At 45.8% G+C, this 22,549-nt stretch overlaps 1 protein-coding gene across 2 annotated transcripts; it reads left to right on the top strand.

Moving 5' to 3' along the window:
* Positions 1–1,864: 1,864 nt before the first annotated feature.
* Positions 1,865–20,603, top strand: ACP6 (acid phosphatase 6, lysophosphatidic). 2 transcript variants are annotated; one of them, XM_013049517.2, is made up of 11 exons: positions 1,865–2,060; positions 2,314–2,555; positions 10,380–10,511; positions 10,631–10,761; positions 11,100–11,179; positions 13,834–13,921; positions 14,806–14,938; positions 15,945–16,045; positions 18,205–18,300; positions 19,605–19,770; positions 20,408–20,603. In XM_013049517.2, exons 2-11 carry the CDS (start codon positions 2,337–2,339, stop codon positions 20,549–20,551), a joined length of 1,290 nt encoding a protein of 429 aa, XP_012904971.1. In that variant the 5' UTR covers positions 1,865–2,060; positions 2,314–2,336; the 3' UTR covers positions 20,552–20,603. The 2 variants fall into 2 exon arrangements, with proteins under 2 accessions (XP_012904971.1, XP_004779679.1); XM_004779622.3 differs by having other exon boundaries at positions 1,865–2,555.
* The last annotated feature ends 1,946 nt before the right edge of the window (positions 20,604–22,549 follow it).

The raw sequence follows: 22,549 nt of genomic DNA on the forward strand, positions 1-22,549 counted from the left end.
CATTCCTGTGATATATCCTACAGTTTCATTCAGCAAGTATTTATGCAATACTTGCTATAAGCCAGGCACCGTGCTCACGACTGCAGATAAGGCAGCAAATGTGGTTGTTTCTTATCTAATCTCACGATTAAAACCAAGTTTTGGCATCATATTAAAAGTGACTCTCTGTACACAATTTGGTGGGAGGAGATATCCCAAGATATCTCTCCATGATGGCAAAACCAGGGACAAAAACAGTAGTTCAGTTCGTCCACCTCCTCTCTCCTCTCCTGGGGCCGTCCCTGGAGCATGATTTCAGGATTTCTAGCTTTTCCTTTAAACTGCCGTTTACCCACACTCCCAGCACCACCACACACCACTTACTCAATATTTACAGGACTCCCCAGTGGTTGTCTCCTATGTGCCGACAAACAGTACTCTCAACTAGCACATGGAATCTGTCATTTTCCAACTTACCTGCTCTGGCTTCCTGCAGAGATCTGCTGCTGAGACATCACCAGCACTGTTACCCCACTACACATACATGTCCTATCCAGACAAGCCGCTGCTGTTGCTCATACAGGTCAGAGGTGCTGCTCGTAATGCTTGACAAATTTATGCTGAGGTTGCCAGAGTGCAGGGTGCAGACCTGGGTTGCCTGTCAATTCCTGCCGAAGGTACTGGCACCCGGATGCCAGTGTTACATCACCTTGAAGCTTCTCTGATGTGCTAAAACTCCCAGGGCTCAGGGCCCTTCTGCACAAAAGTTGTACCATGTTTCTGCCGAACTGTTGAAAACAGCTCTCTCTAACCACTGGGATTACATTTCATCACATGGGCTCTGAAGCACTGTTGTCTGAAACTCTTGACGCCTTATTTAGGCTACAGAAAAACAGTTTTCAGTTTGTAATCACATCAGTATGCACAGTAAGTCTCTAAAGAGTGAGTCCGTCCATGGGCTAGGCTAGTGGGAAAGCTGTGACAATGTGCAGTGTTCCAAAATGATCCTTTCCCCACAGTAGGGCATTCATAACATTCTATCTCGGTGAACAAGTTTAGACCCCGGGCAAGAGTTGTACTCCATAATTATGTTTTATGTTGTCTTCAAGTTTGGTCCAGTTTGATCCAGGACTAGAATTTAGAAGGTTTTAAGAACTCATTAGAGGACATACATTCAGACTCTTTTCACAAATGTCCCTCCTCTCAACCTGACCTTTGCCTTCAGATAGGCATGGCTGGTTCCATTGTGCCCTGTTTGTTGCAAAGATCTGGAATGCAGGCTTCAAGCAAGCCTACACGCAAGAGAAACCAGACCAACAGGCACCTATGGGTTGTTTAGTCACTAGACACCCACAGGCAAGACCTGGATTATTCCACAAGAAATACTGTGGATATGAGTGAACACATCAATGAGCTTAAAGTTCTACATGTTTGCGACAGTTTAGGCCTCTTTAAACTTAGAAGGGGTGTAGTAAGTGAAGATTAAATATAAAATGCCTAGTGCTGCCCTTCGCAAATAATCATCACTCGGTAAACTGGTGTTGAGGCTCTTAGCTTCAGCGACCTTCCAGGACTTCAAGAAAATCTACACACCTTAAATTACTCCCCTTTGCCACCCAGTTCTACCCCAGTCTTCACTTGTCCTACCCTATGGGCCAGGGAAACTGGCGGATTCACTCCTACTACATTGGCCACCAGTCCTTGACTTGCCCTGCTGGTGCTAAGAAGCGAGGTCCACTGTCCCGGGCTACGAAACACCTCTAAAGGGAGCGGGGGCGGGGGGGCGGCGGCGGTGGAGGCGGTGTCCGCCGCGCGCAGCCTTGTGGGAGTTGTAGTTCTCAGAACTCAGACTCTCCAAACAGGCGTCACCGCGGCACTCGTTTTCCCATGCTCCCATGCGCGGATCCTCTTGGGACGAGTCCTTGGGTGGGGGAAGAGGTGTGTGGGAGCTTGCGGACAAAAAAGTGGAGCGTAGTCGTCTGTGTTCGTGGAGTCTGCGGCCGAGGAACTCAGGGCTGGTTCCCGTCCCTTCGGAGCCCTGAAGGCCAAACTTGGATTCCAAGTTTAAGGTTCCCCAGAAGGTGAAAGATTCGGAGCTGAGCTTCCCCCTGCCGGGTCTGCGGCGGGAGCGGCCAACCCCGACCCGCGTTAAAACTCCCAGGGAGTCCTCGCTTTTCCCACCGCCGCTTCTCCCACCACTCTCCCACTTGGGGGTCTCCCTTAGGGCCGGGAGTCGCTGCAGTCGCTGGATGTGCGCTCCGGCGGATTCCCGGGAACTCGGGGGCGGCCGCTGAGCCCCGGCGCGAGAGCAAAGTTTGTATTCGCCTTCTGCAGCCTCACGCCCGGGGGCTTCCACCATGATCGGCGGTGTGTTCAGCGTGCGCATGTGGGCGCCGGTGGGCTTCCTGACCTCGCTGGCTTACTGCGTTCACCAGCGGCGGACGGCCCGCGCCGAGCCGCGCAGGGCGGAGAACCAGCATCCCGTCGACCGGAGTCAGCTGGAGTTGAAAATGGTGCAGGTCGTGTTCCGACACGGGGCTCGGAGCCCTCTCAAGCCGCTCCCGCAGGAGGAGCAGGTGAGAGGTTGGCCTGGGCAGGGGTTTGTGGGGGCAAGGACCTCGTGGTCGACCCGGGCAGACCAGACAACCTGAACACTCATCTTTGGAGATTTACCTTCACTGAGCTGGATTCTGGCAGGGTCCAGACCAAGGGAAAACTGCAGTAGCCAGTTCCGCCCTCAGCTCTTGAGCAGAAGCGTTGCTGGCCTGGTACTGCTAGCCCTCTTACCTCTTAGGACCCTCCATGTGTAAGGCAGCCCTGGAACTTCCATTTGTGGCCTTGATGGCTATGGTGTAGCACAGCTGGTGACACTTAGGTGCTTATTAAAGCGCCCAGGGATCTTGTTAAAATGAGGATTCCAGTTCAGCAGGTGTGAGGTAGGCCTGAGATTCTGTATTTTAACAGATACTGGGGTGAACTTGAGAACGAAGGTGTAGTGCGTTTCTGTGTGACTGTTTTGAAGGTTGTCAAGAATTGCAGGAACCTATGTAACTGGGAGCAGGGGTCACAGTGGGTAACAGAGCTCAGCACCTTTGGAAACAAATTTTTACAGCCGCTTTCTCTTAGGGTTTGCTGGAGACCATTTGAGATCCCTTGAAGGCTGCTTTTTTTTTTTTTTTTTTTTGTAGTAAGTGATATATCTGGGGGCTCTCCTTTTCTATTTTGGGTTTCTAAAACTCTTGTGGAAGGGATTTCAGGTAGGTAAGCATTTTTAATTGGCTAGTCTTGTGGCTATAATGTCTTAAAATCTACCTGATTTGGTCAGGATAATTATGATTAAAACACAAATAATTAGTTTTTTTCAAGTGATTAACCTTCCTGGCTTTGATTTTTGGGGAGAAGCAGTGAAGGTCTCTGACCTTTGATACCAGGCAGGTCTGTAATTGAAGAATTCTGGCTTCCCAGTGATGATAAAGAGGCAACCTAAAATCCTCAGGCCCCTTGACTGTAACACTTAACTGTGGAGTGCTTTTGCATTATTAGTCCTCCAGGTTAATGTTGGAGCAAGTTCAGCAGACGTCTAAACCTGTTATTTGGCATACTTTTCATGATCATAATTGGTTTCCAGAAACCCTTAGGATTGTGTTCTCACACTGTACAATGGAAAATCCAGCTTTTAAAGCTGGTCAGACATGAACTCAAACTTGTAAAGGTCTTACCACATAAATAAATAAATTTTGGCAGGCAGTTAATTCCATTATCAGATTTCTAAGTTAGTCTTTCTGAATGGCTCTACCACTTTCTAGTATTGGAGTATCTAGTATCCACTTTTTGGTATTGGAGTTTCTTTTTTCCTCTTCTTCCTTCCCCCACCCCTCTTCCTTCCTTTCTTTTTGATGCTTTTTCAATCCCTTACTCTGCCTTTTTGTATTGGGTCACTAAATTTTCCTGATGATTTTTGTACATAGCTTGTCTCATTTGCACTCTCTTCTCCATTTATTCTTGTTACAGAAACTGGAAAATAATATAGAGGTAAAAGACTCATGTTAAAAAACAAAGTTATCAGTGGTAGCAGGACAATAAAAGTCTGAATGTCTAGGCTTAGACCTAGTATATATATACTCCCTTAAGGGGCTGAGAAAGATTTAGATTCTTACAGGACTTTATCCTGAGCCGGTATATGTGTGATGGGTACCTTCTGCCATTATGTTGGAAGGGGCAGTTTGTAGCTAAGATAGAATGCCATCTTCATTCATCTTCTGTCTCTGTAGCCACAAAATAAGAAGCATCTGAGCCCATGGCCTTGCTTTGCAGTTAGGGAAGGCACATTACCTCTCCTGCCTGTTCACATTCTCAGACTTCAGGCAAATGCATTAGACATCTTTGATTATCTCCTAAAAGTTGTATGCATAAAAGCCGGGGGTGGAACCAAGCCTCTTTCAATTTGGGCTGTGAGCAGGTGTCATCAGCTTCCTGTAATTTGTTTCTGGATGTTTTCTCTCCGATTTTCTTTTCAAGATCCAGTTTGGTAGAGGTTGTTACTGGGATTTTCTAATCTGCTTCTGCTATTAACTGTAGTTAGAAGGACTACCTGGCAACAATTCTGAAACTACAACTGCCTTTGGTAGATGTCTCCAGATTTGTGACTGGTTTATAGATGAACAAAAGTGACAAGTCACTTCATTCAGTTATCTCGCAAATCTTCAGAAAGTAGCATTGTCTAAAATTAGGTTTTTTAAAAGTTTTTAAAATTTATTCATTTGAGAGAGAGAGAAAGAGCACAAAGAGAGGGGAGGATCAGAGGGAAAGAGAGAAGCAGACTCCCATCTGAACAGAGCACCTGACACAGGACTCAATCCCAGGACCCTGGGATCATGACCTGAGCCGAAGACAGATGCTTCACTGGTGTCTGGTGTTAGCCAGACAGGTGTCCCTAAAATTAGATGTCTTATTGAGTTGTTTTCTTTGGCTTCAGTGGCAGTTGACTTGTCTTCCTCTAGCAGTGCTTGGGAAATAAAGCTCTGGAACTTGATTGGCTCTTTTTTCTGATTATTAGGTTAGATCCAAGTACACATTGACAAGATAAATGAGGCCCTACTTTCAGAGTTCCCTCAGCTCACCTCTAGGCAAGATGGCCTCCAACTTAGGCAGGTTCCTCAGTTTTTTATAAAACAAAGTTCAACTTAGCTCAACTCTACTATTGATAAAGGAACTTGGGTTCCTATTTACTTGATAATGTAGGCAAGGTGGAAAGTATATTGACAGTCTTACTGTTACTTAATACTTACCCGAAGCTCAGCTAAGAAGCAGTATTCAGGAAGCAGTGCGTGAAGGATATGCCAGTGGGTCCATTCATTATTCTAGAATAGTGTTCTTAACTTGTTCTTGGCAGGACATTGGATTCAACTGGGGAGCTTTAAAACGCTAAGGCCCAGGTCTCCCTCCTAGAGATTTAATTGGCCCAGAGCATGCAGACATGGCAACAGCCTCTCTGGTGAATCTTTAGAATTATCTGGACTAGGTAGCATTAAAAGAGCTGAGGCCCCACCCCAGGAGATCCAGATGTGATGAGCTCAGGATGGGGCTCAGGCATTAGTTTCTTTTTAAAATCTTTTTTCATGATGCCAGTGTGCAGCCAAGGTTTAAAACCATTGCTTTATTCTAAAATCTACACCCAGAAGGGTTTTGCTTAGTTTTATGTAGGTTTTTTTCTTTTACCTTTGGAATGTGGCATATCAATCCCAGTATAGTATTGTCTTCACAGAAATGTGCTTTGGTGAGATCCCATCATTCTGTGTTGAGGAAACTGAGAAACAATCCCACAGAACTCATTGCTGTGATACTTCATTATATTACTCTATCCTCCCAAGGACCCTTGGGAGGAATTTGTCTGTTAGCATTAGAAATGGTGTGCTTCTCCCGAATAGTTGTCTTGCTTTTATCTTTAGGCTTGTCTAGCTGATCGAGTTTCTGCTTTACATAAAAGCCAGACGGCTTAGTGCTGAATCTTTGGCCCACCTACAATTAAGCATAAGGATCTTTATAGTCTATGTTTTGGAGATACATTATTCTTATGTCCAATTTTTTTGTCCCTATACTTGTTTGCTTTTGTCTTTCTCGCTCACCCTGAATTGGTTGTTTTACTATATTTTAGGTCTTGCTATCATCTACTTTATGTTCTTTTAAAAATGGGGCATAAATAAGTAAGTAAAATTATAAAGTTAGCCTTTGCCACTAAGTTGGAAGCTGAAGAGCCAGAACAAGAGTGAGAGTGTGTATATGGGGTAGACACCATGTATAGAACTGGTGTATCATCTGTTAAAATTTTGAAAACATGTACCGCAGATTTGACATGACCTAGATTTCCAGGAGTTATCTCCTGGGAAACAGCAAAGATCCTCTGTTGACTGATGTCCTTAACAAGAGGAGATTTTTCTCTCTCTCTTTTCTTTCTTTCTTTCTTTTTTTTTTTTTTTAAGATTTATTTATTTATTTGAGAGAGGGTATGAACAGGAAGAGGGGCAAAGGGAGAGGGAGAAAGAATCTCAAGCAGATTACCTGCTGAGTGAGGAGCCAGATTCTGAGACCATGACCTGAGCCGAAGTCAAGATTCAGATGCTTAACCAGCTGAGCCACCCAGGCGCCCCAGGAGATTCACAGTGAGGCTGACTAGGCCCTGTGGACTTGGTGTGAGGACCTGGACTAAACATTGGACTTACAAGATTGGATAATTCAGCATTGGCTGTAAAAGAGATATGCTGAAGGAGAGTAAAAAGAGATTCCAATTATGGGAATACGCTAGAAGCCCTGGGAACATAAAGGAGGTACCTCAAACTTAAAATGTCCAAAACTGGACTCAGCATGTCACCTGTCTTCTTTCTTTTTAATTAATTAATTTTTTATATCCCCAGGGGTACAGGTCTGTGAATCACCAGGTTTACACATTTCACAGCACTCACCAAAGCACATACCCTCCCCAATGTCCATAATCCCACCCCCTTCTCCCAAACCCCCTCCCCCCAGCAACCCTCAGTTTGTTTTGTGAGATTAAGAGTCACTTAAGGTTTGCCTCCCTCCCAATCCCATCTTGTTTCATTGATTCTTCTCGTACCCACTTAAGCCCCCATGTTGCATCACCACTTCCTCATATCAGGGAGATCATATGATAGTTGTCTTTCTCTGCTTGACTTATTTTGCTAAGCATGATACGCTCTAGTTCCATCCATGTTGTCGCAAATGGCAAGATTTCATTTCTTTTGATGGCTGCATAGTATTCCATTGTGTATATATACCACATCTTCTTGATCCATTCATCTGTTGATGGACATCTAGGTTCTTTCCATAGTTTGGCTATTGTGTCACCTGTCTTCTGAGTTGGTCTTAGTTTTTAGTCACGGAGGATGTCTTGTCACCTTAGACACCCAGGCTTAAAATCAAAGGAAGTTTTTTCTTTATTCTTTCTCATTCACCTACCAACATAGGCCCCAGATAAAATTTGATGGACTCACTTGCCAGGTTTGACTCACATGTCTTGCATCTACCCCTTCTATTCCTACTGCCCTAGATGAGGCCTTAGGCCCTCATCAGCTCCATTGCAGACATCTTGAAATTGGCTTCTGCATCAGTCTTCCCATTCCAGTAATGATCTAGGCTGTTGGTTTTCAAACTGTTCTTTGGAGCCTGTAATCTAGAGAGATGCCTAGTGGCTGGGGCTCTGTACTCCCACTCCTACTTCAACTGGAGGAACTCCATTTTTTGGCTTTTTATATGGAAAACTAAAGTCAAATTCTATTTGGTATTTGCTAATGAAAAAATCTGAAGGGGCACCTGGGTGGCTCAGTGGGTTAAGCCGCTGCCTTCGGCTCCGGTCATGGTCTCAGGGTCCTGGGATCGAGTCCCACATCGGGTTCTCTGCTCAGCAGGGTGCCTGCTTCCTCCTCTCTCTCTCTCTCTGCCTGCCTCTCTGCCTACTTGTGATCTCTCTCTGTCAAATAAATAAATAAAATCTTAAAAAAAAAAAAAATCTGAAAACTGCTCCCAGGTTGAGGCAAACCAAACCACTTCTTTCCTATATGCATTCTTCACCATCTCTGTTTTGCTCAAACTTCTACTGATTTTGGAATTCTGAATACCACCCTCTCCTTACCTACCTCTCATTCTCAAGTCCACATCTTTGCTTGTCTAAATCCTCTTTACTTCAAAGGCCATTCTTTCGTGAAACTTCTTGAATTCCCAGCCAGGAGAGAAGGTCTTTCTTGTCTTTGAGCTACTAGTGGTCTTCATCTGGTTTCTTGTAGGACATAGTTTATTTTAGTGCTATCATTTATATTCATAGCTCACTGTCTCTACCGACCTAAAAACCCAGAAAAGGCAGGGTCCTATTATCTCCGTCTTTGTGTCTTCCACAAGGTCGGGAGTTGTTAATTGTACCTACTGTGTGCCAAGCCCTTTGCTAGGCTTTCAAAATGCAGGAATAATAGACAACCTCATCTCCATTCTCAGAGCAGGACTACTGAGCAGGACAGACTAGTAGTAAAGGAACTCTTCTAATCCAGTTTGGTAAAGGCTACCAAAAAGGGCCACTGAGGCTGCATTGAGAGCGTGGGACATGGTCACAGCTTCTGGCAGCATTGAAGCCATCTTGTGGAATGAGCAGAAATCTTTCCAGACGAAAGGAAAAGGAAAATTTCACGTAGAAGAAACATGCGGTTGAAAGGCCAGGAAGTATGAGGATTGGTGAATTGGAGACAAAGTTATATGGTTAGAGACTAAGTCTGTAGGACTGGGAAGAAATGGTGAGGAGACAGAGGGAGGGGCAGAGGCCCTTGTGAGCCCTTAATGGGTTTATGCAGGGAAGTTACAGGATCAGAACTTTGAAAGGAGCCACGAGTAAAAGACAGTGGGAAGAAAGAAGGTCTGTGTTCTGAACACCCAATCTTCTGATATCAGTTGCTGTAACACCTGGCTGCAGGTGGGAGTGAGACAGTGCCTTTTGAAAGAATGGAGGGCTTCCTGAAAGGAACCTGGGATTCCCAGTGGTGTTCTTCTGGGCTGTTTCTGGGAGGGGCCAAGATAAATATGATGATCCATGACAGAGTTAAGTTTTCAGATGTTAGTTTTAAAACAAAACAAAGTGGTGGGGAATAGAGTTAAATATTATTCTTGTGATTTTAAGCGCTATAGTAATTCAGAGGAGAAGACAACATGCTAAAAGCTGGAGTAGTCCGTGATGGAAAGTAAGACTTGAGCTATCATTGGACCTTGAAGAGAAGCTGGATGGGCAGTAGGGACAGGAATCTGTCCAAGCAAGGGAAGCAAGCTAAAAGAAGATGCAGAGGAAGCAATGAGTATGGTCTGGTTTGGAGAGGAGAGAGGCATAGTGACAGTACAGCTGGGGACAGGGGCTGGGCCAAGGTATAGAAGTTGTGGAAGGCCAAGTGGCCAGGTGTTTATATCTCTTGAAACATTGGGAAAAAGCTATTGATATGATGGAAGTGGCTTAACAAGATTCATGGAGGGGGGTAGATAATCTGTGTAATTAGGTTTTACACTCTGACAGAAAAAAGAAGGACCTTTGGGAGTGACTTTTTTCTAGCCAGTGATCAACAGAGTCTAGTGCATGGCTGGTAAAGCAGTAGGGGAGAGCTGGAAGTTTGAGTTTTGGGGCCTAGCAGAATTATGGCATCATTGTGAATGACGTAGTATGTTGAGAAGAGGAGCTGGTATATGGAAAGAAGAAAAGACTTTTGTTTTTAAATTGAAGTCATCACATCTGACTCAATGAATGTAAGAGTTTCATGGGCAGTTGGAGCTCTGAGACCTGTGGCTACTGGTGATGTTTGGAAGCCATTATAGTACAGTGGAGCAGGAGCCACATTGCAAGGAGAAAAGGAAGATGGTGAAGAAGTGAAGGTTTCTTGGGGGCAACTACTTGTTTGAGAAATTGGATGAAAGGAAGGGAAATAGGTGGTAGTTAGAAGGGACATTGAGTAGAGCCTTTAAGGGTGGGGAGCCGTAGAAGCCTGCATGGGGTTGATTCCTAAAAAATTCTTACAAGTATATGCTCACTGAGATTATATTATGCTCATTCGTTTGTTTGTTCATTCATTCACCGAGTGTTTGCATACCAGGCATTCTGGCCATTTCTCCCCTTTACTGCAGTCTGGGCTTCGTGCCAGAACAACATCTTAACAGTGAGTACTAGTGGAGCAATAACAGGACTTGAGCGAGGTTCGGCTGGAATAATCAATTACAGTCTTTTCTTCCCTTAATTGGAGCTAAAGTTTCTTTCCTTCCCATGGGAAAGTTGTGGGTGATTCCAGCTATGTCTTCCAGGTGGTGCTGGGTATTACTGAGTTTCAAGAGCCTTTTAAACAATGTGTTGTTTTTTGTGGTCACAGCAGGCAGAGTGGAATCTCCAGCTACTAGAGGTCCCACCCCAAACTCAGTTTGATTACACCGTCACCAATCTCACTGGTGGCCCAAAACCACATTGTCCTTTCGACTCTCAATACCGTGAGACCAAACTGAAGGTGAGCAGTGCTTCCCTCCTCTGGGAAGCCCACTATAAAGTTTCCATGGTTCTCTCTGGGCTGAGTTTAGCAGGCTGTGAGGTATTTTCGTTCTTCTTTATGTCTCTGCCCCACATTAGGGGGGCATGTTTGCCGGACAGCTGACCAACGTGGGCATGCAGCAGATGTTTGCCCTAGGAGAGAGGCTGAGGAAGAACTATGTGGAGGACATCCCCTTTCTTTCGCCAACTTTCAATCCAATGGAGGTCTTGTGAGTTACTCAAAAAAGGGGTGTTGCACCCAGTTTAAGGTCTTAAGCATGAGGAAACCCATACTGACCCCCCAGATGGTTCCTGTTCTCACCCAACATAGTTTGGGGCAGTTACCTTGTATAATAGGATCCTGTGAACATGTGGTTGATGGAGGTGACATTCATTGGCTTTTGGGTCCCTTGGGGCAACCATCCCACAGAGAGATAAAGGATTATTCCCAGCCCCATAGCTCCCCCTATGTGATCTTAAAGCCTCCTAGGTGCTCTGTAGGATAGGGTAGTATATATACTTGAATCTTCCTTTTATGAATGTCTCTGCTTTTTTTTTTTTCTTCCAGCGTTCGTTCCACTAATATATATCGAAATCTGGAGTCTACCCGGTGTTTGCTGGCTGGACTTTTCCAGTGTCAGAAAGAAGGTTCGAGTTTGGAGTCTAGAAGTCAGCCCCTATCCCAGAGGACCTTTCTTCTTGCTTCCAAAGCCCTCCCCACCCTCTTCCTTGGTGCTGTTCCTTTGATTTCTCTCCTGCACATGTGGCTTCCATGCTGTACCTACTGTAGTGGGCTGTCCCTTGTCTGGCCTTCCGCTGCCCTTGCCATCTGTCCTCCACACCTACAGTGATGTGTCAGCCACTCTGATGTGCCCGTGGCTCCTGACTTCTCCTCTTAGGCTTCTCCACAGGCTGCATGAGGCAGCCCTAGCCAGGTCTTGTGAACAGTGTTGGGGCTTTTTGCTTAGGTAAGACGCTACTGAAAAGGAAGGCAGGCAGGAGGGATACTTAGCTGGGACCCAAGCCTGCTGCCATTGCTCTGGTCTTGGTTATAATCCACAGCCGGACCCAGATGGTATTAACAGTATTCTGTTCAGTCTCGCCTCACTGAGAAGGTCTAGTGAGTTGGAGTTTTGACGTGTTCAACCCGTGAATGATCACAGCTAATAGTACTCAACCTTTCACCACTGAGGACCACATTTATTATTTTCCCTCATGGATCTCATGTCTTGAGGCCCTTTGACTAGCAAATGGAACTGCATTTTGTCATTTGTACTTGATTCAGATTTACATTTAATTGCCGGTCTGAGTTTCATATCAACATGACCTCACCGATATTAAAATACTAAAATGGTGCCATAAGGCAAAGGTTCTTGCTTCACTTCTTTAGCAGTATCTCAAATAGATATAAAATTTCCGTCAGCTTTTAGAAAAATAAACTATGTAAAATAATAGAAACCTCCAGGCCAGAAGAGGCTGGCCTTACCCCACTCTGGGTTGCGTACAGCTGCCAATTCCGGCAGCAGTTGGATGCCGAACATAGACAGCATGTATCTGCCGAACATAGACAACAGAGAGCAGAATGTGCTGCCCTTACTTCCTAGAGGCTGCTGGACTTCTGAAAACTCTTCGCTTGCCCATCTTCTAAAAGGCAAATGTCCTCTCCTCAGAAACAGCGGAAGTATGATTGGAGTAGCAAAGCTGTTTCTTAGAGGCAGCCTGATTTACCAGCAGGCCTCAGACTGAGACTGCCCCAAATTCCCAACAGGGAGGGAAGTGATAGCCTCACTAGCCACTGGACCCAAACATCCTGGGACTCTAATTTGACCGTGTATCAAACCTTTTTTTTGATTGCTTTGTGTATACTAACCTGTTTAATTCTTTTTAATAACCCTATGAGGTAGGTAATATTATTCCTAATTTACAGATAAGAGAATTAAGGCACAGAGAGGCTAAATGACTTTCCCAGGGCCACAAAGCTGGTAAATGGTGGAATAGGGATTCAAACTCTGGCAGTCTGGTTCCAGAATCCATACTCTTCACCTTTATGCTGTGCTGTTCAGAGGACACACATATTTGGAGAGGGCCTCTGGTCATTTGCTCAACAAAGTGTGTCTGAATTTTGATATTATGGTAAAGTTACCATATGCTACTGGAGTTTTAACTATCAACAGTTGAGAACAACAACTCTTTGGGGTTTAGATTCACCACCCCACATACTGACTTCAGTGAGTTCCAGAGAGCTGCTCATAGAAGTTCTTTCTTTTGCCATCAGAGATCAGGCTTGATTTGAGTGGAAAGGAAAGCTACCACAGGCCCTTGCCATATCTGGCACAGAGCAAAGCATGGGAAGGTGTTAGAGCACCTTGATGGGAGGGGATAAAGATACTTGTAAGCTCTGAGCAGCAGCAAGCTACTGGAAGGTATACAGTTGACCTTTGAACAACATGGATTCAAACTGCATGAGTCCACTTACACACAATTTTATTTTTTTATTTTTTGATAAATACAGTACAGAACTACAAATGTATTTTCTCTTCTTAGGTTTTTCTTAATCACACTTTCTTTTCTCTAGCTTACTTGATTGGAAGAACACAATGTATAATACATATACAAACGATGGGTTAATCACCTATTTATGTTATCAGTAAGGCTTTCAGTCAACAGTAGGCTATTAGTAGTTAAGTTTTTGGGGAATCAGAAGTTATATGTGGATTTTCAGCTGTTGGAGGGGGAGATCAGTGACCCCAACCCTCAGATGTTCAAGGGTCAACTGTATAAGAAGCTTTGTTTGTAGCCTAATGTGTGTCTCTTGACAGTTCATCTAGAAACCTGGCTTTCCTTTTGGGCAAGGCTCTGAGGCTGACAGGTCTTGTGACCTTATGGTCACCGTTCTTACATTATCATGTGCTGAGTCATCGTATTGGTCTAGAGGATTGGACTTTGAAAAGCAGGAAAGTCACCTAGTTCTGATAGAGTTGGGGATAGCCTGTTCTTTGTTAGAATGCCTGAAGGCAGGAATCTTTGGGAACGGGTCAGGAAAGTGCCAGTCCGATCCAGGTCTGGGCCTGCTCTAGTCTATATGTGGCCCAGTAGGAGGGGCTGTGCCAGATAGAACAGGCTGCTTCTTGCTTTCTGTCTTTCTCAGACCACAGGAGAGCTCCTGTTGGCAAGGCCAGGGCATGTTGAAGTTAGTAACCTGGATGGTCTGCCTCCTCTAGCAGAGAGGAGAAGACAGGGGTGGGGATGCTGGGTGAACAAGCTAAAGCCTCTTCCTGCCTGCGCTCCCACCTTCCCTCCAGGACCCATCATCATCCATGCTGATGAGGCAAGCTCAGAAGTCTTGTACCCCAACTACCAAAACTGCTGGAGCCTGCGGGAAAGAACCAGGTAACTGCCCTGGCACCTTGCTCACCAGTTGGGGACAGACAGCCTTTTATTCTCGCTGGCAGCCTGTGCCTGAACTCAGGCCCTGCCGAGGCTTACCAGGTTGGTGGATAAGGGTGGGAAGGATTGCTTTACATTAAGGCTTGACCTTGCTGTCCGGGAAAGGAAGAAGCTCCTGTTCACAGTGACAAGCTCATAGTGAAGGTGCAGCAAGCTCTCTCCAGCCACATCCCGGGCCTGAGAGATGGTATGTACAGCCTGAGCCCGGTGTGCCTTAGAAACCATTGTCCTTGTGACCATCATGGGCTCAGAGAGGGCAGATGAAAACACCAACAGGTTAAGTAAAAGGTGATTAAGTCAGTGTTTGGACTACAAATCCATATTGGCAAGCAGAAGACACAGATTTCCCTTCTCTTACTAATTTGCTGCCTTGCAGAAGAGATTGGTTTGGACTGATGACACTTTTCAGTGTTACTTATTTCTGGGCCACCCGAAGTATGTGTTCCACAGAAGAGAGAGAAGGTTGTTTGCAAGCGGACCTAGGCTGCTGTTGTATTGTTTTTGGTGGAATGGAAGAAGATGCTAGAGTGGAATCTGGAAATTCAGGCTTTTATTCTGGCCCTAGTCTCTGCTATCTTACTTTCTTTCTTTTTTTTTAATTTCTTTTCAGCGTAACAGGATTCATTGTTTTTGCACCACAGCTATCTTACTTTCATAGGTCATGTGAACTCCTAGAGCCCCAGTTGACTCGTATAAAATGGGAATACCAACTAACTCCAATGTTTTGTTATTGAGGAATGAATGAGATCCCAATTGATGAATGAGATACGCTTTGTAAACTGTGTATTACTCTACAATATACAGGATTACTTTTTATTTTTTTGCAGAGGCCGGAGGCAGGCTGCTTCTTTGCAGCCAGGAATCTCAGAGGATTTGCAAAAGGTGAAGGAAGGAATGTGCATCACCAGTAATGATGGAGTAGACTTCCTCAGCCTCTTTGACAATATGGCTGCTGAGCAGGTTGGATAACTGTTCTCCTCCAGCCCCTGGGGGTGGGGGTGGGGTCAGGGATAGGCACCTAGGCAGGCTGGCTTCTGAGTTAGAACTGGGTAGAGGGGAGTGGGTGGAGGCTGCTGTGGTAGGACTTATAAGTGGAATGGCTGTCGGAACTGAGGGCTAGGCCACAATCAGGGAGGAGTCCTCATTTGGTTAGGCGCATGGATATTTAACTCTAAATCAGAATTTCTTAAGGCATGTTCTCCAGAATACCGGTGATGTAAGTGTGAATATTTTGGGCAGGCAGGGGTGGGGTGGGTGACGGGTAGCGGGGGTTGCCTGAAAGTTTTGGAATCCGTATTATATCACTTTTTGGAGAGTCTATATGCACTGAAGCATATTAAAGAATCTAAGCAGTAAAGAAAGCTGGTCAGTCTTTAAATCTATTTCCCCCCAAACTTACTTAGCCTAGAATCTTTTTTCATCTAATAAATATTGAAGACCACACGATGTGAAAGTCTTCTGCAGATTCAAAAGCCAGACTCCCAAAGGTGCAGTGTAGCCTGGATCCTCCTTCCCTCTCTTGTCAGGACGACAGTGTGCCCTGAAGGCAGAAGGGTCCTGTGCTTGTGGGTAAAATAGGAATACGGTTATAAGATGAGGGGGTTTATATAAGGTATTTACGTGGCATACTTTGTAGAAAACCATTTTGGGGAAAATGAAAGTCGTGTAGAAATTTATGAATTCCTTACTCTATATTTTATTATATTTTATGGTTTTAAAAAATACAGATGTTTTAAATAGGTGGGGAGCCATCAGAAGGGGAGGAAAAACAGCTCTTTTTCTCCCCCTTGAGCCTTCAGATCTCTAGGAATTGCTTCAGAAGGGCCTTGGGACGTAGCTTTTGGAACTGTTAAGTCCCTCCCCAGGAGAAGATGGGCCCCCGAAAGGTTGTGTGAAAGACAAGCAGCTGCCAAGCACAGTGAGCGAGAAGTGTTTCTTTGTAAAACTGTCCCCGTGGTCCTTTCAGGTGCACAACCTCCTGAGCTGCCCCACGCTGCAGAGATTTGCACGGATGATTGAGCAGAGAGCAGTGGACACAGTCTTGTACGTTATGCAGAGGGAAGACAGGTGAGCAGCCTCGTCAGCCGCCCGCATCAAATCATGCTTGTCCAGGCCTCTCAGCCTGTGGGCATGGGGTGGGGGCGGGGGGCGTCCCCTGGCCTGCTCACACCTGCCAGCTGGGTCTCTACCTGTGCTGAGGTAGAAATCACTATGTTCTGCTGGCCTGCTGAATGGATACAGCACTAAGTCCTTAGCCTTTGGAGCAGGGACTGGTGCCATGGGGCTTCTGTTCGCTGTTATACAGAACCAGGAGCCACCACTCGGCTGAGTTTCTCTTAAATCACTGACTTCCTCCCCTTTAGCTTTACCTTTCAAAGGGCTTGGGTCGGGAGAGCTGATGGAAGACTACTGACTGCTCACTTTGTTCATCAGTCTACAGCTTACAAGGCATTTCCCTGATCTCGCTCCGAGGGAAATGTCATTATCCCTGACCACAGCTGAGTCTGCCTTTATAGATGAAGAAATGGCCTGGGTGATGCGGGCTTTCTCACCTAGGCTTGGCTAGCATGTGGCAGAGCTGGGACACAGACCAGATCTTCTGGCAGTCCTGTGTTTTTTATGTTGTTGGGACTTAGGGCTTTGTTTTCGGAAGGTCCGTTTCTTGTCTCCCAGAGGGGAGTTCCTCTCTTATCAAATGAAACAAAAGAAAACACGTTCTTTGATTGGTTAAGAAACATTTGGCTTGCACTTAGAATAGGTAAGTTGATAGAGGAGGCGATGGGAAAAAGAGGATCAGTCCGGGGGAGAAAAAAAGGATCAGTCCTGGGGAGGAAAAAGCAGCTAACATGTCAAGAATTTTCAGGGCCTGGTACCATAAGAGTAAGATTAACCTATGGCTGCTTCTCTCCTGCTCAGTGTCAGTGTGTCCAGAAGGCTCCTGCCATGCCACCCAGCTTGCGACTACTCACTGTGATTTTTGCTCCCTTCCTTCATCTGTTCTTGAAGTAGCCCCACCAGACAGACCTAAATTGTCACACACAGTCCTCCCCTACACACACACACACACACAGAGCGTAGGTACTTTAAGCTTCTCAATCCATGCATTATCTGTTGCAACTATTCATCCCTGTCCATGTGGCACAGAAGCAGCCATAGACGACATACAAACAGCTGGGCACAGCTATATTCCAGTAACACTTTATTTATAAAACAGGCAAGTGGCTTGGATTTGGACAATGGCCATAGTTTTTCTCCCCCGTGTAAAGCATTTTAAATAAGATCTGATTCTTCTTTCCATTTCGGTTAGCCTTGATTTCGCAAAACTGATGTTTCTTCAGGGACGAATTAGAAGGCCTCACAGTGCCATCCCAACTTGGCCTGGCCTACGTACATTCTTCTGGAAAGTATATGTTGCATGTGCTTTGGTTGCCTACTCCTCATCCACTGCTTCAGCGTTCCTTGACTTAGAAAGGTTATCCTTTATTTCCAGTCATCATGAAAGAAGGATTGGTCTAAGCCGGTCATGGTGACCCCACTCCCTTTGGTCCATGACTGGGCTCTGGGAATTCTGGAAGAAGTGTTTTCCTCATCTTTGATCAAAGGGGAGAGGCACCAAAGCCAAGCCTTTTGGATGCTCGCCAGCACAGCTCCCTGCTTTAACACTGGGATGACAGGCGTGGAGTTGTGGTAACTGCCTTGTGATCCTAAGGTGGCAAAGACGAGGGTGAAAGTGGCGAAGCCACAGCACCTGCCCTGCAAGTGAGCACTGCCACTGAGCTCTGTGTCACACCACATAGATAAGACGGGTCCCTGCCGTCCAAACTCCAGAGAAGAGGGGCTGGTCCCCGGGAAGCAGAGTTCAGGATGCTCTTCCTTCTGATTGCTTGTCTAAGGGCCTTCTGTAATTCTTGGAATAATTAATTAATTAATTAATTAATTATTGAAATAGCCTGTCCTTCCCAGCTTTGTTCTTTTATTCCTGGAGGCCTAGTTCTTCATGACTAATCCCGGGTACCAGTCCATTACAGCCGTGTTTGTACCAGGTCTGTGCCCTGGTGCTTTTGTCTCTGTGTGCACAGAACCCTCAAACTGAAGGTGCCATTTCTCCCTGCCTGTTGCTGTCCCTCATGCATTTCTTGTCATCTTCTCAGCTCTTTCTGATTGGGCTTCTGAGGTCCTGTATGCCAGTGCCCACTGGCAGCTCCAATGTTGTTTACTTGCCATAGGGAAAGCCTTCAGATGGCCGTAGGCCCACTCCTTCATATTCTGGAGAGCAACCTGCTGAAAGTTGTGGACCCTGCCACTCCAGCAGACAAAACCAGGTACTACCACAGCAACTCCACTTTGTGCAGCTGAGGCCAGGAGGGGCCTCTGGCTGTGGGGAGGGAATTCTGGTTTTAGGGAGGGCAAGAACCAGGCTGACAGTGCAATTGTTAAAGAGGCCAGGAGTCCCAGAGATATTCACAACATTGTTACCTTTCTTTCTGTGGCACCCATCCTACCATGGTTTGAAATTTTTATGTTAACAGGAAAAAGCCTGTATTTGGTTTTTTCTTTTCTTTCTTTTTTTTTTTTTAACTAACTGAACATATGTGAAAGAGTAGCTGATTATGATGTCACATGGACACACATAATAGATGGTTTTGTTCGAACACCTTCATTGAGTGTAGAGAAGGGTATGATGTCCACCTGGCATTTTAAATGTTGGAAGTAACTTCTGAACGTTCAGCGCCACTTTTGTAGTGCCTGGAACCCCAGTTAGGGGCACAGATTTGCAGTGTTATGTGTCCTGGGCCCTGACGGAGCAGAGCATGGTCCACGGATGAGAAAGAGAGATTGTACGATAGCTAGAAACTCACGAGCCTGAGAACAGGAGAGGCCGGTGAGGTGCAATAGGAACATTCAGGAACTTTGGGCCAGATTTATTTATTTTTTGGCCAGATTTATAATAGCAGATTGTACCCATGCCCTTCATTATCTCTCTCAGCACCTAACCGGTCCTTGTCGCCTTGCCCCCCTTGCCTTGTATCTGTAGAATACTAGTGCTACTCTTCTAGTTTAGGAGTGAACACATAAAATCCTTGATCTTTTCAAAGAGAGAGATACAGGGGATGGGCAGATAAGATTAAAATGGCTCCATTTTTACTGATGAAAGCCATTTGGAGACTATGTTGAAGGCCATACAGGCTTCTTAATATTCCTTTGAAATGAACTTAATTCCCCCAAACTACAAGCTTCCCAACAAGGAGGAGAGCGTGCTCTACTAAACCCATCACATGGCTGAGCATAGGAAGAACATTTGCCACAGGCAGGCAGATCCCAAGGAGGGAAGGGAGAGGTAGGGCCAAGCCATACCTGGGGAAGAACAAGTGGGTGGGTGGACAAGCAGATGGGCAGGAAGGGACCAGGAGAGCTACTCCAGTGGGGATCCCTCCTCATAAAAACATGGGAGTGAGAATAATGTCTCCTCCCCCCACCATCTCTTTCAAAGAAATTTTATACCAGGCTCACTGACTTCTAGATGTCACCTGATTTCCGGGTCAAGTGTTTCTTACTCAGGAGGCAGGCAGTGTCCTGGCCTCCAGAGTCCTGAGGTAAAGGACTGTGGACTGTCTTCTCCTTGCAGAAAGCTGTACCTCTACGCGGCTCATGATATGACCCTCATGCCTCTCTTAATCACCCTGGGGATTTTTGACCACAAGTGGCCCCCATTTGCTGTTGATCTGACCATGGAACTCTACCAGCATAGGCAATCTAAGGAGTGGTTTGTGCAGCTCTATTACCGCGGAGAGGTAAGTCCTGTGAGGTGCAACTGGGTGGTAGCTAGGCACCCTCCCTCCGACCCACCCATCTGCTTTAGCACCAAATCCCCCTCCTCGGGCTCAGGGGAATCTCCTTGGTACAGTCAGCTCTGTAGATCCAATGGAATGACTCACAACCATGACCAGGGATACGGCAGAACTGGAACTGTGGTGTCAGGTTGAGATTTGGGCCTTATGGCATGTCTGCTACAGACTGCTTCTAGAAAAGGGACTCCCCTCCTCTTCCCCTGAGTGTCTCTGTCAGGATGTAACACCCTGACTGGGAGGCCTGTTTTGAAAGTGAATGATGGTGTCTTTGGGAGGCAGTGTGCGTTGTTGGTTGTGGGCACATGCTAGAGCACCCCCCAGAGATTAGACCTTTCGCTCTCCCAGCTTAGGGGTGTAATGTGACTGTGTCTCCCCAGTCAGCTCTGCAAGCAGTTCTTGAGTAACAATAAGCAGGGCATGGTGTTCCTACTCTGGAAGCTGACCAGGTGGTGGGGCCTTCTCAGCTGCTCTGTGTGTGCATACGCACTCCATTGGGTCAAACCTTTCAGACCTCTGGGCACAGGGGAAGATAGTGGGCTGGGGTCCTTAGGGGCCTGGCTGAGTTTTGTCTCTTCCACAGGAGCAGGTGCCAAAAGGTTGCCCTGACCGGCTCTGTCCTCTGGACAAGTTCTTAAACACCATTTCAGTTTATACCTTGAGCCCAGAAAAATACCACACACTCTGTTCTAAAGTCCAGGTGATGGAACTTGGAAATGGAAAGTGACTGATTTCTACAAACAGGATGTTGGTTTTTCAATAAATGCCTTTACACACTGCTTCTGGCTGTCATGTTTGGGGAAGACAGGAACAAGGGTTAATGTATTTTAACAAGGGTTGTATTTCCTTGCTGTGGTTATACCAAGGTTTCTTCTTGAGAGGAAGAGAGGTGCTGAGACCAAAGGGACATTTCCTATTTTGTGGCTTGATTTCCATGCCCGGAAGCCTCTGCTGTGCTGCAGGCTGGGGCCATCAGGACCTTGCAGAATTGTGTTGCTTCTGGGACTTAAGTTCTTTTTTTCCTGTCTTCATTTCACAAACATATGTTGAGCACCTACTAAGTAGTGGACATTATAAAAATGAAAAGGTTCTGCCAAGCTGTTTCAGCCTTGTGGGAGAGGCAGATAAGTCAGTGATGACAATGCAGTTGCAGTATGTTTTATTCTGTGATAAGGTGCATCAGGGGTTATTTGGGTACAGAGATTACCCCCCAGCCCCAGCCGGCAGGAGCCAGTGTGAGGTAGGGGGGAGCAGTTTAGAAAGGCTTCTAGGGGTGCGCCTGGGTGGCTCAGTTGGTTGGGCGACTGCCTTCCGCTCGGATTATGATCCTGGAGTCCTGGGATCGAGTCCCATATCAGACTCCCTGCTCGGCAGGGAGTCTGCTTCTCCTGCTGATCTCTCTCCTCTCATGCTCTCTCTCTCTCCCAAATAAATAAATAAAATCATTTTAAAAAAAAAAGTCTTCTAGGGAAATTCCATCCTGATCTGAGTAGGAAAGGTGAGTAGGAGTTAACCAGGTAAGCAAGGATAGGGTGTTGTGTGTAGGTAGAAGGTGAGCTTGAAGGTTAGGGGGCATTGCTGGTCAGTGAGATGAGCTCTGCAGTGAGGACCCAGCTGGAAGATACGGCAGACATTTGGCTTCTCATGGCTGTCTGGAGTGAGGATGAGGCCTCCGCGGTGGTGGGCTGGAACCACTCTCAAAATAAGTACTCCACACATTTCACTGGGCCTCCTAAGGTTCCCGATGAGCCCCGCTATTTCCTGATCCTTATCAGTTTTGTCATTCTTCCCCAGAAGCTCTTTCAGACTTGCTCTGATCTCAGATCACCAGTCTCTTAGGGAAAAGAGCAATCAAAAAACCTTTCCACTTCCAACTATCTTCATGTTGATGACTCCCAGACCTTCTTCTCTAGCTGATGTTTTCTCATCTGAGCTTCATGACCTTATGACCACTTGAATGTCCCAGAGACACCAAATTTTCCACATCAGAATCAAACCCCTCTTTCCTCTCAGACCTGCTCCCCCAATCTGAATGAGAGACACCTCCACCATCTGCTCTGTTGCTAAACCAGAAACCCATCCTTGTGTTTTTCTTCTCACATTTTCCTGTGTCTAATCAGTTAAGTTCTAGAAGTCTCTCCTGTTTACTGTTTCAGTCTCCGCATCTTTCCATCTTTGAGCACTGTTGTCCTCTCCCCCATCCTCACTCTAATTACTATTGTTTCTTATTTCACTAAGAAAGTGAAAGCAATCAGAAGATTCCGTATCTCCTCACTCCTGACTACCAAATCTCTTAACCCATAAGACCCTCCTTCCTGTTACTAAGAATGAACCATCCCTACTCCCACCTAAGACCAACCTTCAGCTTTGCACTGACTCCTACAATTATCTTTTTTCTGCAGTTACTTTAATCTTCCTACCCTAATTATTCCCATTAGCATACATATATACAGTAAAAATCTCTTGTCTTAACACTTTTTCCCACATCTTTGAACTCTTTGCTACTTTCTTTCCCCTTCACAGCAAAACTTACCAGAAGAGTCGTTTATACTTGCCATCTTCGATTCCCTTCCCTTTCTCTTTAGAACCAGCTGTGATTAAGTATTCACCCTACCACTCCATGGAAACAGCTTTTGTCAACATCATCAGCGACCTCTGAGTGCTAAATCCAATAGCCAATTTCCAGTCTTACTCAGCTTCTCATCAGCAGTCCTGGAGTATTTTC

Source organism: Mustela putorius, unplaced genomic scaffold, assembly GCF_011764305.1.
Source record: "Mustela putorius furo isolate JIRA1106 unplaced genomic scaffold, ASM1176430v1.1 tig00000585_pilon_pilon_pilon, whole genome shotgun sequence".
NCBI classification, from domain to species: Eukaryota; Metazoa; Chordata; class Mammalia; order Carnivora; family Mustelidae; genus Mustela; species Mustela putorius.

Bases quoted from the DNA above. Each gene is read 5' to 3' on its own strand.
- ACP6 (XM_004779622.3), top strand. From the start codon at position 2,337: ATGATCGGCGGTGTGTTCAGCGTGCGCATGTGGGCGCCGGTGGGCTTC. The intron at 11,180-13,833 runs GTTCGAGTTTGG...CCTTCCCTCCAG, and splicing joins TTTCCAGTGTCAGAAAGAAG to GACCCATCATCATCCATGCT. The intron at 14,939-15,944 runs GTTGGATAACTG...TGGTCCTTTCAG, and splicing joins ACAATATGGCTGCTGAGCAG to GTGCACAACCTCCTGAGCTG.